The sequence below is a fragment of the Castanea sativa genome, chromosome 1, assembly GCF_040712315.1.
Source record: "Castanea sativa cultivar Marrone di Chiusa Pesio chromosome 1, ASM4071231v1".
NCBI classification, from domain to species: Eukaryota; Viridiplantae; Streptophyta; class Magnoliopsida; order Fagales; family Fagaceae; genus Castanea; species Castanea sativa.
Window position 1 is genome coordinate 81,035,620 of NC_134013.1, and position 18,791 is coordinate 81,054,410.

General features: G+C 32.1%; 2 protein-coding genes and 1 pseudogene across 2 annotated transcripts; 1 reads left to right on the plus strand and 2 right to left on the minus strand.

Annotated features, from left to right (window-relative positions):
- Positions 1–975: 975 nt before the first annotated feature.
- On the minus strand, positions 976–6,234 carry LOC142621588 (uncharacterized). The gene is made up of 3 exons (XM_075794883.1): positions 5,813–6,234; positions 2,482–2,505; positions 976–1,601 (listed from the first exon to the last, which is right to left on the minus strand). The coding sequence occupies exons 1-3, from the start codon at positions 6,006–6,008 to the stop codon at positions 1,300–1,302; spliced, it is 522 nt and encodes a 173-aa protein (XP_075650998.1). The 5' UTR covers positions 6,009–6,234; the 3' UTR covers positions 976–1,299.
- Positions 6,235–7,953: 1,719 nt separating this feature from the next.
- LOC142635364 (uncharacterized) lies at positions 7,954–10,266 on the minus strand (annotated as a pseudogene).
- A 5,992-nt stretch (positions 10,267–16,258) lies between these two features.
- Positions 16,259–17,991, plus strand: LOC142615027 (temperature-induced lipocalin-1). Its single transcript, XM_075787688.1, has 2 exons — positions 16,259–16,774; positions 17,500–17,991. The coding sequence occupies exons 1-2, from the start codon at positions 16,403–16,405 to the stop codon at positions 17,683–17,685; spliced, it is 558 nt and encodes a 185-aa protein (XP_075643803.1). The 5' UTR covers positions 16,259–16,402; the 3' UTR covers positions 17,686–17,991.
- The last annotated feature ends 800 nt before the right edge of the window (positions 17,992–18,791 follow it).

Below are 18,791 nucleotides of genomic sequence, written 5' to 3' on the forward strand. Positions count from 1 at the left end.
TCACAGCTGTATTAGTGTGTATTGCATCGTGTGAGTGCATGTTACGTTGAAAGTTGAAACCGCGTTTTTTGGTTTCTTTTTGTGGGACTCATGAGACTCATGTAAGAACCTATTTGCTTTAATTTAGTTTGACTGTCTTTTTCGTATAAAGAAAGTCAAATGGCTGACAATTTAGTTGAGTTCCAACCGACAGTAACGACCCCACGTATCTGATTTAATGACGTTGGTGTTTGGCTTAGGATATCATAGTTCAGTTCCTGTTTGGATAGTATGAAAATGTACCATTGGCCTTGGATGTTAGTCTGGGTCCGATCACAAAAGTGCTTTGAGAGCCTCAAACTGTTCTGTTTTTAGTACAATTTGAATTGCCAAACATTTGATAATTCCAAAAAGCTAAAGAGTTTTGAAGAGGTCGTTCAAACTAAAAAAAACTTTAATACTGATTACTAAGCTGAAGTTATGAACTTTATGTGAAAAAACTCTACAATTCAATATTCATGTTTTATAAATTCCGAATTTTAAAAACATTGTTCATAACGATTAACGCTAATAAGAGCATTTCGGTTAAAATTCTATATTGCAAAATCTCTACTATTGAACAATATGGTGCTAGAAACAGACACAAAATATGGTGCTAGAAATTTGGTCAATATCACTCTTAGAGCCTCATTGAACAAATCATCTGCATTAACATTTGAGAAAGCTTAATTTGATATACATTCATTTAAGTATAATGATAATAATATTTAAAGGCTTCTCCGACTTAAATATTCATGAGACTTCTGTGAAAGTTTCGTATGGGTAAGGACAGGATGATGGTGTGATAAATGTATCACACATTCAATATAAAGGATTTTAAAGAAAAATGGTTTACCTAATTGATGATGGAAGTCATCATTCTTCTGGGTAATAAAAAGATTCATAATTCTGTATGCATCTGTAATTTAAACATCAAGTTCTAAAAGTGGAAGCCAATTTGGTTGAACTGCTTAAATATCAGCTGAAATTACATACGCATGACAAACAGTCTAAAATTGTGATCCTAACCAGCAAGGAAATGCTTGTAACAAGTAATGCATTACCAGATACATCATATCTGCATGTAGTAGTAAATGGTAGAGCTGAGAGATCCATTACAACATCATTTATAATTTAATGATTGGCATATATGACATCTGAGAGAGAGAGTTTCTGCCTCAACAAGGTGTCAACTAGCACTTTGCTTGTCCGCTTGTATAATAACCACGGATACAACAATTCACTGCTTCATCTGAAAAAATTGTACCAAATTTTACAGTCCTATTCCCCTTCCCAGCCCATTTGACGGGCTCTATGCTCCCACAATGAAGTCACCTTTCTCTCCTTGGTCAGCAGTGCCTCAGACCGCTCTCTGGCCTCCTCACAGGTTTCAGTGGCAGCATTGCATTTTTCTGCCTCCCTCTGGTACTGGGAAGCCGCCCTTTTAGCTTCAGCAAAGGTAATGTTCATATGGCGAACACGCTCCTCAGAAACAGCCTCTTGCAGTTTCAACTCCTCTGTTAGAAGGTCCACAAATTGCTTCTCCATCTCCTGCTTGAGATCCGGGTCATTACCTCCACAATCTGTTCATCAGCATAATGAACAGCACACAAATGAGCCGCTCCTCAGAAAGATGAACCAGTGAGGAATAGGGCAAAGCAAGAGTTTAGGCTTTCCAGATGGTAGAAGCAGGAAGCAATTGGTGGCTAAGAATGTCATGACAAAACCTAAATTGATGCTCTTGCAAAGGTTATAAATTAGGCCCCAACAGGCCAACAACCAGAAGAATTCCCTAAAATTTTATTCTGGTTAAGGCATAATTTAACGTATGTTATAAAAAGGTACTATAGATTTTATACTTTTTAAAGAAATAGCATGAAGAATCAACTGATGAAAGGAAACGATTGAGTAAGAGCCCAGACAAAAGGGCCATTTGACGAAGAGCTGAATGGACATGGTAAAGGTTAGAGCTCCATAGTTGGCAAAATCAACTTTATGGCAACACTAGTTCCCAACAAATATTAAATGTACTAGAAATGCAAATTTACAAGAGCATATTAGTCAAAATCTTTTATCAGTACAACCCAACTCAGTGTTGACAAAACTTAGAAAGAACATGGCTCTTATGTTATATCCACATTTTCAACCTAGAAAATAAAAATGCAATCTAATCTGTGGATGGACAGCGGAAAAGACATAGTATGCATGGTCCAAATGTATGCACAAAAAGTCTATAAAACCAGAGAAAATAGTCAAGTCACAAATCCTTCTAAAGGAAAGAAGCAGAGAAAGAAAGATAAAAGATGGACTTTGATCCTTCATTTTCAACAGAATAAAGATGAACGTGATGAATATTGAGTAGCATAGGAATTTCTTTACCAAATTAACAGAATATAGATGAATGTAAACTTTGTTAACACAGTAATTTCTGCACAAAATTGAGTCAGGAGGATGAACTCTAACCTGTGACAGAGAGATTGGCTAGCCCTGCAAGAGAATTGAAAAAGCCCAGAGATGGCCAATATTAGTATATATACAACAAAATATCTCAGATTAGAGAAAAATTGGAAGTTCGAAATTCAAAAGAGAGTTTGTGTAACAAGAAATAAAGTGTAAAAAAAAAAAAAAAATCAGTAATGGAAATCCCAGATCTACATGCAATTTCAATAGCCAAATTCATTTGTGCAAAACCAGGAATTAGAAAGTTGCATACAACTAAATCCAAAATAATGTATGAAAACAGATGTAAAAGAAGACATATAGAAGCATGTAGAAAACCTTCCAGATAAACTATAGGTGAAGATAGCATCCCAAGAAATTAAATTGCCATCAGCCCATGAAATAACCATGAGAAGCAAAAGCACAAAATCTATAATGAACTTTTACCAAACAAATGGTTATCTTCATATATTCTAATAGCAAACATTTGGATTTTATTTAATTCTTTCAGCCCACCCTTGTGCTTTCATCATCATAATAGCCGGACGGTAATAGGCAGGTTGCCCTATGACATATCCTTAACATCCAGAAAAATAGCCAGTCAATTCTTTTTAAGTTTAACAATGAAGAAGAAGAATCACAAAGCACAAAGAGGCCTAAATACAAGTCACAGTCATATGTCAAAAGAAATATCAAAATCATGAGATCACATATGGGCTCAGCTGAAATGTAAAATATGTCAGGCAGATCATTTTATAAATTATCCACTATGAAGGCACCTAGGTAGGATCCACTTAGGCGGGACCAGATCTGGGTAATAACTCTATTCCACCATTTACAAATGAAAGCATACAAATACCAAAATTTGAAGGAAAGGATGGGATAGTCTGAATCAAACCAAATAACTATGAACTTCGTTTAAATTACTGAATGATATAAATGGTTCAGGAAAATACTGGTTGACACAAATCAGTCAACAAAACTTTTCAAAACACATATGTACAGTAAATCCTTATATAAAAAATGTATCTCCCTGACTCACAACCATTAAGGTCAAAGTCACAGGATGGGCAACGCAGCCATATCAGTGGAAAAGTAGGGTTCATTTGTATATCATGTATTGGGTTTTTGGGTTCCCCTCTCATTATAATGGTGTTCTTGTATACTCCAGCTGTGGTGCCATGATTTGAACCAAACAAAAGGCAAGATCATTGGTACAACAGCACTGGACAGCATTTCTCAACTTATTATAGATCTCCAAAATGAATTTCAGCTTATTTGTCAAGTATTCTGAAGCCACATATGTGCCCTAATTTGACCAAGTCCCAAATTATTCATGATAAAATAAGAGTTTTGCTCACTGATATAACAAACACATAAGGTCTCTCATCTATTTTCATTCTAACTTGAAATGCTTCCTATGTTCTCAAATTCATTCTTGAGTTTCTAGGATCAAGTGCAACAGTGGTTGAATCACCATGTCAAATAGCAAGTCAATAGAAATTTGTACCTCATTAAAGACACCAACTTACCACCATACTTAAGTACAACGTGACAAATATCTGTTAAGGTATCATATTCATACCACTAGTGTAAACAAATATAATGAAATAATGCAACTTACAAAACTTCTGGGTGTATACAAGGTACAAGTCCCCAATCACTCATACTTATAGATGTAGACATAAGAAGACGATAGCCTAATCAGTGGCCTTATAGATGGAGCTTGCTTTCAGTTGGGCCTAAGGATTATCAATTAATTTCTAGTATTTATTTTTTATCAACCACTATTCTAAATACGGTAAGGCAGAGAACTTTTGTTCAGAGGAGCACTGGAGTTACATTCGTAACTTAATGTTATGTTCATGCAGTGATATTCTATCTTTCTAAGTACTTGGTTTAGGACTTTAAACTATTTTCTTTTCTTACTTGGTTTAGAAATTTAATTCTTTTTCTTAATATATGTTCGTAGAATTAGTTAATTTTCTTACTTGGTTTAGGAATTTAAATAATTTTTGTAATATATTTTAAAGAACAGGGTTAAGTATTGTTTTACAGTTTTCTTGAGTAATGAAACTTATTGTTGGAGTTTTTCTTCAATAGCTTGGTACTGATTCCAAGCATCCCTAGGTGCAGATTCCTAGGTTTTTCTTCTCTCTTATGTGGTGCCAATTCCATTCAAGCCTACGTCTTGATTCCAATATATATATATATATATATATTTTATTCTTCAATTTGGTGTTGCATCAGTTTTGGTCTTGTCCTGCGTCAAAATTCTACTTGGATTGTTTAAGAGAAACAGTTTCATGCAGCTTTCCATTTATACTTTTTTCTTTTCTCCTTTCTAGGCTTGGGTATGGGTGAACATGGATATTTGTAAGGTGGTTGACTAGCCATCTTATGGTTGGTCAATTAACTATTCCATATTCAGAAATTTCTGAGCACCCATGGAGTTAAAAAGATGGTTATTTTAAGTCACCACTAGTAAAAGGCTTGAGGCTTCTTAACAAAGGCAATAATAAATCTTTCTGCTACAAAACTGAGTGCATGATCATGTGTGAACTCAGATCTATAAGGAATTCATACAGCCCGAATAAAGCTTGGTTTCAGGCTTGCAGAGTTGCTCTTAAGATATGCTAAATAGCTGTAGTTTTGTGGGAGAAATCAAGGGGAAAAAATGTACTTCATGTGAATAGAGGATGTAAAATAAGACAAGGTCAGATCTTCATTACTTTCCTACAGATGCACTGGCACATCTATGAGATCAAAGAAGAAATATAAAACCATCAAGAGGAGAGATCTCTCAAACACAAAGTGGGCTCCGTTTAGTTCCATTCAATATACATATTACACCCAGAAACTGAATTGGGTTTCCTTTTATTTCAATAAGTCAGTTAAACCAATATAGAAATAAAAAGTTCACAAGTTAGAATCCAAAACTGGAAATTAATCCAAATAAAAAAAAAAATATATCAACATGGCAAATTTAAAGTAACTCTTTAGTTTCACTATAAATCTAAGCCTGAACTGGAATTTAACTGTTCTAAAAAGCCAAGCAGGAAAGATCAGATTCCAAATCGACGAATTGGGCACCCCCTTAATCTCATACAATTCAGCTCAAATCAAAACAGAGTAGTAAAACAAATCCAAACCCGGATTGGGTTTCAGTTTCTCAAACTAATTCACTAAATCAGCCACCACATCGAATCAAAAACACAAATTCATGATCTGGGTATTGCTTAATTTCACTCGAATCAACATATAATCAATCAAGATCAGAAATTTACAGCGTCCAAGCACACAAATCAATCAAATAATAAAACCCAGATAGAAAGAGAAGAGAAGGGTGTAATACCAGGAGCAATCTTGAGAAGGGAGAGAGGAGGAGGGCATTCACAAGTGCAAAGAGGACAAGAAGGTTTGGAAGAGCCACCAAGCTTTAAACTCTCCTTCAATCTCCAATACAGAGCCGGACCACACACTGCTAAAGCTGATACTACTGCAAACACAACCAGACAACACCTCAAGCATGCGGTAGATCGCCTTGACATTTCTCTCTGTGTGACTTGTGTGTCTCTGTCTCTGTCTGTGTGTGTCTGTGTGTGTGTGTGTGAGAGAAAGTGAGATCCAAATGCAGTACTGGTAAGTTCTATGAATGCATACTCGTTTTCATGTTTTTAATATGTACTTTTTTTTTCCCTTGAAATTTGAAGAAGTCGGTGTCTTCACATCGAGAAGCTGTAAAATTTTAGCATACCAGTTTTCTCCTGATATTCTGATCTAAAATGTGAAGTAGATTTCGTAATTGGGTTATTTGCTGGATACCAATTTATTTACGTCTAAGAATTCCAATTTATTTATTCTTGGTCTACTTTTTTTTTTTTTTTTTGAGAAATCATTCTTGGTCTACTTAACGGTTATTCAAGACATTTGTTAAATTACTATTTTAAGAAAGTTTTTATACTATTTTTATTACAAAAAATTTAATTATTATTTTTTTCACAAAAATTTTCTTAAAATATTTGTTAATTTTTCAATTTATTCTTTTTGACCATTGGACTTACCCTTTGTCCTTAACCTATTTGTTAATTTTTCTGTTTATTCTTTTTGACCATTGGACTTGCCCTTTGTTTTTGTTGAGAAGTTTCTTGTGTAAGAGATTTGAGCCGATGTGTTTAACAAAGGTTGTGTTTTTTTTTTTAATATTTTTTTTAATTTAACCAATATTCAGTTATTCACAATATTTCTATTATAATACAATAAATTATAAATTATAAGATATTATTGATTCTAATTTGAAATTGTCATTAAAATTATCTTTTAGTCTACCAATAACTATCAGTGACAGCTTACCATTAGAATTTAGTGTAACAATATTGTAGAAGTAACTTTTCTTTTTCAGTTTTAAGAAAGAATAAGATTATGTTTTAGTTTGATATAAATTTTTTTTTAAAGAAATTTGTTCTAATTTATTTGATTATGTACACTTTTTTAAAAAAAATTTTAATTATGTTTATTCCATTTTATATTTTTAATTTTTTTTTTTTTTTTTTTAGTTTTAATGTTAGAAAACTTTCCCGAAACCAAAGTGGAACCTAAATTAGTGGCAATGCCACGTACAGCTTTTTTGGGGTGTTCATAACATCGAATGATTTCTTAAAATATTAGTAAAGATAATTCTTTTTAAATTGCTTATTTTGTCTATCCTCAAATAAAATAGTGAACACTCTTTGACTTAAGATGTCCACTTAACCCTCAGATATAATCCTTTTTTGATGAACAAAAATAATCCTTAACCCTTTAAATAAAAGTAAAATCCTCAATTAACAACAACAAAAATTTGTCCAAATAATAGTAAAAATAATCTAAACACCAACAAGATTAAGTTAAACAACAACAAAATAATTATAAAAAAAATGCATTTTTTTAGCCTTTCAAAAACAAAAAATAAAAAACCCTTTCAATAATTCAATGATTCCTTCAAGGCTTCATCCCATTCCCAAAAATTAAAAAATCCCTAATTTTCTATTTAAGCTTTTAAATGGCTGTTGATGCTCATTTTGGAAAAGCCTAACAGAAGGAATAAGTCCAACTATATGGGCAAGAAGAGATTTAATGGATTGAGAAAAAAACCCATCAAGTCCGAATGGTAACAATGATGGGTCATAAGCCTATAAAGTAAACAAATGGGCCTTGGGAAAAGCAAATGAGCCCAAAGGAAGAAACAGTAAACTCATGAGTATTATGTGATGTAGAAAAATGAGAATGAGCCACGGTAGATCCATTTACTGCAACATTGTCCATAAGTTTATTGCTTCTTCCTTTGGGCTCTTTTTGATTTTATTATTTATTGTAATTATTTTCTTTCTTGCTTTTTGCAATTTCACTTATCGTGTGTTTCTCATTGCTACGTTGTTCTTTTTTCTAAAGATTCCTTATTTATTTCATCTAACGAGAAGCGTATTGTCTTTATTTTTGTCATACTGTATTTGTCTGTCATAACTCTTCTGTAACAGTTTCACCTGCCATGGGCATGTGACCAAAGTTTCAGCAAGAGTGGCATAATTTGTGTACAAGCAAGCCCAAAGTGGGTTGCAATTGGACTAGTCTCAACTCTTCTATCCAAAACACTTGGGTCTCAGTACAGCTGGAGGCAGTCCAACCCAAGATCACAAAAGGCCCAACCACAATGGCTATCTTAAGAAAAATTCCTAAAAACTTATTTCAGCCTAATAAAAGACTATACATCATTATTCTAATATTTTTCTTTTTTTCATCATAATTTTTTTTGTCAAAACACTAGATCATGTGTATCTACATGCTAGTTATTTGGGCTAATGCTTTTGGCCAAGGCACAGGAATATGGCTAAAAGAAAAAAGAAAGGAAAATAAAATCATCAATAGATCCTCGAATTTTACAATTTTGAAATTTGAGTTGTATGCATACTGGTCCCAGGATCGGTAGGTAGTGGCTTCAGAAAATTGGCTTCCGTTGGGTAATTCACCATGGCCGTATAAATGAAAGCTGACAGTAACTAGTCCCAAGCTGAGCATATCGAGTGAATGAATTCGAGTAAGCGTGAGAAATTGAAAGTTTGAAACATAACACACATAAAAAATATTTCCACAAGTAGAAACTAGCTTAGGTAAACAACTATGCCAACAAATCCTTACTCCCACAACCGTTGCTGGACATGCATTCTCTTCTCTCAACTTTTTTAGCTCCATGACCAATATGATGCATGAGAATCTGAGATTGAATGAAAGAAGTCCAAATCCTTTTATTCTATGAATCAAATTATAGGACTAGCAGTGCAGTTCATGTTAAATATATTTTCAACATGCCTCAAAGTTGCATAATTTTTCTGATCATTGTCAATCTTCTCGACAGTTCATGTTGCACACTAGCGCTTTTTCTCTCACCATCCATAAGTTCAAAGCAAACTCTTTACATAGTTCTCAACCCAAAGTTGTGGGTGAAATATGAATTTAACTTGCAAATTCTGAAAATTCTACTTAGTTCAACCAAGCCTTCTTTCTGAGCTGTCAGTGCCTCCAACTCTGCCCAGCTCCCTTTTATCACTTCAAAGCAATTCAAGCTTTTTTCTTGGCATCTTGCCATGTGCAATTAGAATGTAAATATTAGCAAAAGAAGGGGAAAAAAAAACACCCAACTAAACTCTCATCCTCAAACACGCAAACATATGTGACACACAAACAAACATGAAGGGAGAGATGAAGTCCCAGGTAACAGCATCATAAAAGCTTGACAGTGGAATAATGTCATCAAAATGCAAAATAGGGGCTGAAGATGCCAAAGCTACAATAGCCATGTGCGGGTATTTCGATCTAAACCGGGTTGTCAACACTGGAAGAGAGTAGTAATTCATTAATGCGAAGAAATAAAACAAATTTACCAAATGGACTACTCAATAAAATTTCAAGTTAATATCTACCAACAAAAGGCATTAATAGTCGTTCCATTAATGACAAAAATACCTGAAAGCTGAAACTACTAAACATAGTGTGATCCACATCCAATTAATTGAAACCTTTGAAAGTGACATCTGAATACTATGTTTCAAAATCAAGAAAGCAACTCCCACTACTTCACATCATTTCACTTTGATTAAAACAAAATTAGTTATAAACAAAATCATCCAAAGCCAAGTGGGGAAGTCTGAACTTTTTTTTGGCTAATCTGGGGAAGTATGAACTTATATACTTCCTCCATATATGAGACCCACCAAAGACCACAACTGGGGATGCTTCATATGGTAGATTTTGCTTCAAGCTCCTAATCAAAACTGCAAAATCAGCCAATGCTTGTTGTGAATTTAAGTACCCCAATGTCTCTGCAGACTTGTAAGAGTTCTTTCCAAATGGCATTGATTCTCATATATAATATCTATGTTAAAAAAATACATTGAAACAAACTCATTACAGATAGAACCATAACATCACAATTTTAAGATTTTTTTTTTTGGTGGTATTTTGATGAACACCCAGATAGTGATCTTGTGCTTTAAGTAACACCTAGAAAAGTGCTTTTTGTATTTCATTATTAACGCTAATAATTTCATGTTTTTTTAATTACTAAGGAGTACTAGGACTGTTGTTTAATTTCTGCTTTAAAGAAAACCAAGATCGCGTATTTAACAACCAGATTATATGTGAGAATCACCCAGAAAGTTCTTTTTGTGTTTTTAGAAACAGTACTTCGATGAAATCTGAGAGCTTTGGAATTTGGGGGCAATGTCCAGCCAGTATAGGCAACGTTGGGAGCTCCATGTTGCCAGTAGTGGTCATGTTGATTGATGAGGTACTTTTAATAAAAGATTTTGTAGCTATTTGGTTGGAACTTGGAAGGTGAAGTGGTCTAGTAGCTTGAGGGAAGTATTGGGTCTTGTACGAGATCTTTGGCTTGGCTTAGTAAAGTAAAATGATACGTTGCCCTTGGGAAAAAACGTATGCGTTGAACTTGTTGATGTTACAAGTATGGTGAAGAGTGGAAATAATAGAAGAGAAAAAGGAGCAGTTTTCTTTTTTCACTTTCTAGTTTCTGCTCTCTCTCTCTCTCTTCTTTCTGAAAGGAGAGAATAGAGATTGCAATTGCGTTGCTCATCTTTGGCTTTTTAGACTTGTGATACAGTCATATAGTTCAGAACTTTTGTACCATAATGGTTATGAGTTTCCAGCTGAAAGTAGCAGTAGGCGAAGCAATGCAAGAAAATGCCAGAATAAAGCACGTACACCAGGAGATAAAAAGCTGCGGTTCATGGTTGTATCCAATCTGAGATGAAGAAGCATTTTTCTTTACATCTTTATTGGTTCGATTGCAAATTACATCTCTCTCTCTCTCTGCTCATGGGCGGCGCCATGCATAGTTCAGGGGGTTCAAATGAACCCCCTGAGGCAATTTTTTTATTTTTTATTTATTTTTATTTTATATATATATAATTTTTTATTTGTTATTTTACCCTCTTAAAATAAAAAATTGAACACTTTGACCCTAATTTTTTTTTAAACCCACTTGAAATAAGTTTTATTATGATTCTCTTAACAATATTTTGATCTTTTTAAATACAAAAAAACGCCTAACAATAAACCAATTTTATCTCAAATCTGGAAGAAATAGTAAGCCCAACAACAAAATTAATTTTTTCTTATCTTAAATCTTTAAAAAAAAAACCCCCCATTTAGATCTTAACAAATTTGAAATAAACTAACAATAAATACATAGTTTACCTTGTACTATTAATGTAATATTTACATTGTTTCTAAACAAATGTGTACAATATTGTATATTTTTTGCAAATGTGTATAGTATCATTATCTATAATGTAAATTTTACATTGATTCTAAACAAACGTGTACAGTGTAATTGTTTGCAATGTAAATCTTGCATTGATAGTACAATGTGAACATATAGTTGTCCTAAACTAATAAATAAAACTATTTTAAATAGTAATAATTAAAATTCACTTAACATAATTAACACATTCATTATATTAAGAAAAAATATGTCAAATGAACTTGTAATTTATTTTTTATTCTATTACTAGTATGTACTATAGACAAATTTGCAATAAGAAAATCGTGTAAACCGTAAGATTCATATTTTACCTAAGATGTATTTTCTTATTGATCCCCTTAGAAATAAATCTTGGAGGCGCCACTGTATTTGTCATGAAATTAGTCAACAACAAAACCAAATATTGTTCCTTTTGCAATATTTGGATGTAGGGTTTACTTTTATTTATTTATTTATTTTTTATATATAAGTAATTCGTAACTTTCATTAAGAAGAAAAGAAATTCAATACATCTTGAACTAACGATGACTCAATTATGCTAGGATTTTTCTCTATCCAAGTTACAAAATTTTCTAACATCCTTAACATATAAAGCCGATACATGTGCTAGTTTGTTTTTCTGTCAACTCTCATGACATTTGTCAAAAGTAGACAAATTCGTCAAAACCATAATTGCGGGATAGATGCCCACCAGTGGCTTATCAAGCGTGACTTCTTTTTTATTTTAGATTTAGGGCCTGTTTAGATACCGTTTATTTTGCTGAAAACTGAAAACTTATTGCTGAAAACACTGTAGCAATTTTTTTTTTAAAACGCAAAACACTGTAGTAGTGAGTGATTGCTGCGTTTTTCATGGATTTGGTGGTTCATAAACAGTACCGTGGGACCCAAAAAAAATGCAAAATGCAGCTTAATTGCTGGGCACACCCCACGCTTATTTAATATCCTTCTTTATCTTATCTAATTTAGCGTGAAACAAGGTAATGAACTACTATGAAATAGTGAACAGAGATGAAGGCCCATGCTTTTATGCTTTTATTTTCATATGGTTATGTGAGAACTAGGATTGTAGGTATCATTTTTTGTTTTTGTTTTATCCTCCCTCTTCTCCTTTTCATGAGAGGCCCAGTTTAATATACATGGGTATATTGACATCCTTAACCCCATAGACCTCTAACGAACATTTTTTTTTTCCCTCTTGGATTCTCTTTCAACTGATCCCATTAAAAGTCAAAAAATACTATCAATTAATTTATGAAAAATAACTATGGATAGTATAAACACAAAATTTCAAATTTGAAAATCAAACAATTAAAATAGTTTCATAAATATACTTTTGTATTGATGAATGAACGGGTATATATCTTCTGAATCAATCTCCATGAAAAAGTTTTCAATTCAAGAATTGTGTTGATGTAGTCTTGAGTTGAACACAAGTTATTCCCACTTTGATTGAAAAGTGGATTGAGAGATTTTTGGACTAGATTTGATGAATATATCTCTAATTGTGCGTTTGTTAGAGGCTTCTCATTCTTTGTGTCTTTGATGGCTCCACATGGAGTTTAGGGTGGTCATAGGACCACCCTGATTTGGCAAAAAAGTTAATTATTATATATAAATTTTAAAAAATTTATGATTTTATTATCCTTAAAAAATATTTGTGATCACCCTAAAATTTTTTAGGCTCAACATTATTAATTTTTGGACAAATTTGGCAACAACCATGGTTGTAGACTAAAACTACAATTCCATTCAATATTTTTTATTGGATGTGAATTGTGAAAAAATTACCATTGGATTACATTTTCTTCTTATGTCCTCCATACTTGCAAAATTTCAAGAAGGTCGAAAATCAATAGTTATGTCATTAATCAAATCTTTAAATTTTGAGTTTTTGTAGTCTAGAATTACATAAAAGTTTAAGTTTATAGATCAAAATAATAAATAACATCCAATTGACATGATATTTTACATGTGTTTTAAGAATATAAAGAACATGCGATTCAAAGGTTAGATTTTCAAACTATATAGCCATGTTAATTTGTTCAATAAGAGTTGTAATCTTAGACTGCAACAAAGTTTGTAGTCAAACTTTTTCTTTAAATTTTAGCCCCTTTAACAATATAATAGGTCCTTACAAACAAAAAGAAGAAAACTCCCAATAAATTTTTATTTAACTAAATTTTTGAAAAAATGTAACTTGCAACATTGATAATGAGACTATCATGCAAAGATTTCAAAATAAGAAAATTCCAAGAAGAAAATTGTCAAACTATGTGTATGTGTGTTTTGGTCAATATATGAAGGTCTATTTTTATTAAATTTTGGTCAATAACGACCACCCTGAAAAATATTCCTGGAGCCGCCACTGTCTCTGCTTTATTATGGAAATTCTTGCATCGCCTACTGCTACGCTCAGCTAGCAGCTGTCTGGTATTTAACTGCTGTGTGCTGATAGGGCTATCAGTACTACACTTACATATATAGGAGCTGTAGGAAAGCTCATATTGTGTACCACTTGCCGAGTTTACCATGTATATATATGATAGATGTAATTATGTAAACATAATATGAAGGGGAAAAACAAACAAACAAACAAACATGAAGCAAAAGACAATAAGAAACCAAACGACAAGTTCATGTCATGCAATAAGTTTAGGCATATCCTAACTCTCTTTTAAAGGAAGGGTCAAACCATGAGTATGACATGGGTATGTGGAAATAAACTTATCCATACCTTGGGAACTTTTGAAACCCTAACACTCCCAGAAATATATGGGCAATCCCACTAAGGAAGCCCAATGAAGTAAATAGGTATGTAAAGAAAAATTTTGAGTCCATAAATCTTTTTTTTTTTGGTACGTTTGGTTGGAATGAAAACAGGAGGAAGGAAAATAGAGAGAAAAATAGGATGAAAAATACAATTTTTTATTGTTTGGTTGAGAGGGAGAGGGGGAGAGAAAAGTGGTGGGGTCTACAAATTTTCTCTCCTCCTCCTTTAAAATACAATCTCTTCAAATTGGAGTAAAAAGTGAAAAAAATATTTGAATAAAACTGACCCATATTTTTTAACGTTTCTGGCCTTTTTTTTTTTTTTTTTTCTTTGACTTTTCCTTTTGATTTTTTCTTTCTCTGTTTACGTGCTTGGCTTCTTTTCTTTTTCTTTTTTTTCTTTTTCTTTTCCTCTGTTTACTGACGTTGGCTTCTTTTTTTTTTTCCTTTGATTTGTTTCCTCTATTTATTAACGTGCTTGGCTTCTTCTTTTTTCTCTCTGTTTACTAACGTGCTTTGGCTTTTTTTTTTTTTTTTTTCTTCTCTTTCTTTGATTTTGTCTGGACGTGTTAGTTTTCTTCCTCTTCTTCTTTTTTTTTTCTTAACTTTTTGGTGCTCATATGTTTATTTTCTCATTAATTTTGGTTGGTTTTTGTTTTTGTTCCTTTTTTTTTTTTTGAAAACAGTTTTAGGTTAATTTTTTATACTATTTATTTTTACTTTAATAAAGTGTCCATCTATACACAATTTTTTTAAAGTATAATGTGTTACTTTTTGTTTTATTTAATAGGGACATAATGGTAAATTTATACAAACTTTATTTTCAAGCAAACAAAAAAGTTTTCCATCCCTCCACTTTTCCATCCTTCCAACCAAACACAAATGAGAGAAACTAAAATCTTTTCTATCATCCTACTTTTTCATTCTTTCTCCATTTTCTATCCTCCCACTTTTCCATCCTCCCAACCAAACGGACCCTTAAGCCTGTCACAAGTGAGCAAGATGAGAGCTATGTAAATGAACTAAGCTAAAAAAGAATGAAACTAGGGTCAAAGTCCATATGATGGAAGGGAGCAAACATTATAAATGGGCTTCAATAAGTGGAAATTGGAACCAAGGGAAAATGAAATTAAAAAAAAAAATTGGGCTTAAATAATAGTAGGCCTTGGGAAAAAAAACCATATAATCAATTTATTTGGGCCTAAGCATCAACAAAAACACAAGTTAACCGGGCATTATTCATTGCTAAGCCCAATGATGCAAGGCTTAGAATTTGAATGGGGCATGAACATAGTCCATATAAATAAAAAGATTTTTTTTTAATAAATGAAATGCATTATGTTTTCCCTTTAATAAAAAGAGTTGATTAAGGCTTTAGGCATAAAACTAAAAAACAATGGGGCTAAGTATTTCTTTGATAAAAAAAAAAAAAAAAAAAGTAGATCTTCTTTACAAGGAATGACGTCTCTTATATGCTTAAAAAATAATGCTAGAGATACAAATTTTTTTTACAAACGGTTAATGTGGTGAGTAATTATTAGTAAATTAAAAAGTAATATTAATAGTGGAGCTAGATAAAAACCAATAAGAAATTAGCTATATCAACAGTTATAAAAATATTGTAAAATAATTTGTAATTGTAACATTACTTTTAAGAATAATGCTAGAGATATAAGTTATTTTACAAAAAAATTTATAAACTATTGATGTGATAAATGATTATTAATAAATAAAAAAAATGATACTAAAATCATATTGATTGCCGACAAAAGTATTAATGATCAAAGAATACTCTAGAATTGGAAAATATTAAAAATCCCATTTAATAAGTTACTATCAAAATTTTCGCTCTTTTCCCATTCTGTTCCCTGTGGGACCTTTATAATGCTCAAAATTTGGCCCCATCCATAGGTTTTATACGCCCAATCCCAAGTTTTCTCAATACCTTGAAGTCTAGATCTGGATATTGACACATTCGGCCCCATGTTTTTTCTTCTTCACCAAGTCATTCGTTTGTTGTTTCTTAGCCAAACAGAACTTACTCACCAAGTTTGGGACTCTTTCTCAAATTAAAAAAGAAAAAAAAAAAAACAATCACGAATTTTCAGAAAACTCTTAAGTCCTATCCAATAAAAAAGAAAAAAGAAAAAGAAAAAAAAAGACCGAAATGTACTAGAAACTCCCATATTAGTACAAGCCACAGACGTAAGGTTCATAGGCCTCCACGTATCTCTTCGACCTTATCAAAAGGTGACAGCCTGCAACGGCAAAAACCCACAAAATCCCAGAAAGCAAAAAAGCTCAAACTCTCTCTGTGTCTATCTTCTGCAACAACTGTTACACACAACACAAGCAACTATGGCCAAGAAAGAGATGGAAGTGGTGAAGGGTGTGGACCTAAACAGGTACATGGGACGGTGGTACGAGATAGCTTCATTCCCATCAAGGTTTCAGCCCAAGAATGGTGCGAACACAAGGGCTACATACACTCTGAGAGAGGATGGGACTGTGAATGTGCTGAATGAGACCTGGACTGATGGGAAAAGAGGGTACATAGAGGGCAGTGCATACAAGGCTGATCCCAACAGTGATGAGGCTAAGCTCAAAGTTAAATTCTATGTCCCTCCATTCCTGCCCATCATCCCTGTGGTTGGGGACTACTGGGTTTTGTACCTTGATGATGATTATCAGTATGCCTTGATTGGCCAGCCTAGCAGGAAGTATCTTTGGGTATGCCTTTCAACCTTTTCATCTATTTTTTTTAATGTGAATTTGTTGTCTTTTAGATTCATTATTTATATTGTTCTTGATTTTTTTTTTTTTTATAAGCTTGATTTTATTTGGTTTTGCACAATTTCAATTACTTGTTCCTTGATAGTGTGATGCTACAATAAATTTCACAACATATTTTACGATTACAAACTATATATGGAGGTGGTAAGAAAAATGAGTTAGGCCATGGTTTGAAAATGATGTTACACTAATCACAATTCACCAGCAGTGAAATTTGTTCAGTATTTGTTTTTACTCTTTGCGTATATGTTTTTTGAGTTTTGCTTACTATTAGGCCTATGAATTCCGCTCTTTCTTAATTGTTAATTATTTTATTCATAAAAAATAAAAAAAGAATGCTTGTTTATAAGGGGAGTTAAGGGTTAGTAAACTTTTTTTTTTTTTTTTTTGGAGAAAGAGTTGAGGGTTGTAACTTTTTTGGATGATTCCTTGATAATAAAATAATGGTTTATATATTTTTCCTTACAATAGTTGGCTTGTTATAACTTACGAGTTTATTCTTGCATATGAAAATTTTCTCAATTTTAAAAGATACCCAATTGTCAAAAAATTTCATAAATATTCTGAAATTTTGTGTTTTCTTCAGATATTTTCTAGGCATAAATGTTATCACAAATAACAATCAATTAATTCTATTTCTCTCTTTGGTGGTTTTTCCTTAGATATTATGCAGGCAAACCCACCTAGATGAAGAGATTTATAATCAGCTAGTTCAGAAGGCCATAGATGAGGGCTATGATGTTAGCAAGCTCCACAAGACACCACAGAGTGATCCTCCACCATCGGAAGAGGAAGGCCCTAAGGACACCAAAGGCTTTTGGTATTTTAAATCCCTTCTGGGAAAATAGGGAGAATAGCATTTGTTTATATATTGTGGTTTGACTGTTTCTAGTGTATGCATAAATAAAAGATCAAAACCACCCCTGATTTCAGCATCCAGATTAGGGATATATTTGTGTTATTTTTTGCTGGCTATTTTAGTTTTTGTAACTCAAGAATGGGTATATGTTGGGTGCCTAGCAGCGTAGGCCCTAGACTATGATTTTTTTTTTTTACTGTAAAGCCTAGACTATGAAGTTGAAGTTCTGAAATATGTACTTATATGCAGTGTGGGATTGAGAATTGATTAAAAATTAAAATTAATTTACTATTTAGTTTATTTTTGTTATTATTTATGAGTTTCGTTCTATTTTTTAGTATTATTTAAAAGTTTTATTTTGTTATTTTAATTAATTTTTATTTTTATCTATGGTAGTTTTAGTAATAAATTTTAATTTTAACAAAATAAGTGATATCTAAATACATGATATCTAAACCCACTGAAAATTCGATAAAAAATTTCAGTGATGATTTCGCTCCTTTGTAAGTTTGTACAGTTTACATTTTAATTTTTTACTGTCTCAAATTTATTTTTATGGTTGGGATTGAAAAATTATTGCCACTAGCCACGCTGACTTGTAGAAATATGAGCAAAGGTAATAAATAAGGGGGAAAAAAAAACAAGCAAAAGGAAAAGAATAAAGTAATATAGAAATCTTTTATGATTTTTTCATTTATGACTTTATTTTTTAAGAAACAAAAAGTTCATTTTAGACTTTGATTAAGGAAAGGACTTTGATTAAGGAAAACAAAATGGATATGTAGCAGGTTATGATTAATAACATTCAAACATTCAATTTTGAAAGGCAAAAGTAAACAAATAAGGAAAAACAATATATGTAGTCAATTATAACTAATTTAATTATAACTAATCTAACTAATTTATTGCTGATCTATGGTCAATCCCAAAAATTTAGATTAAAGCTTGCTATTATTGTTGTCGCTGGTATTAATTAACACTATTTACACTAAATATTAGCATTTCATTGAAGGATTTTTTTAGTTAAATATTTTGTTAAAAGAGTAATTTTTTTAGTTAAATATTTATTATTAAAGATTAATAATTATATATTTT

What these genes read in the sequence shown, in the direction of transcription:
- LOC142621588 (XM_075794883.1), bottom strand. Translation starts at nt 6,008, where the DNA reads ATGTCAAGGCGATCTACCGCATGCTTGAGGTGTTGTCTGGTTGTGTTT. An exon ending in CCTTCTCAAGATTGCTCCTG is followed by an intron (nt 2,506 to 5,812) that starts GTATTACACCCT and finishes ATTCTCTTGCAG; the next exon opens with GGCTAGCCAATCTCTCTGTC. An exon ending in AGCCAATCTCTCTGTCACAG is followed by an intron (nt 1,602 to 2,481) that starts GTTAGAGTTCAT and finishes GCTGATGAACAG; the next exon opens with ATTGTGGAGGTAATGACCCG.
- LOC142615027 (XM_075787688.1), top strand. Translation starts at nt 16,403, where the DNA reads ATGGCCAAGAAAGAGATGGAAGTGGTGAAGGGTGTGGACCTAAACAGG. An exon ending in CTAGCAGGAAGTATCTTTGG is followed by an intron (nt 16,775 to 17,499) that starts GTATGCCTTTCA and finishes GTTTTTCCTTAG; the next exon opens with ATATTATGCAGGCAAACCCA.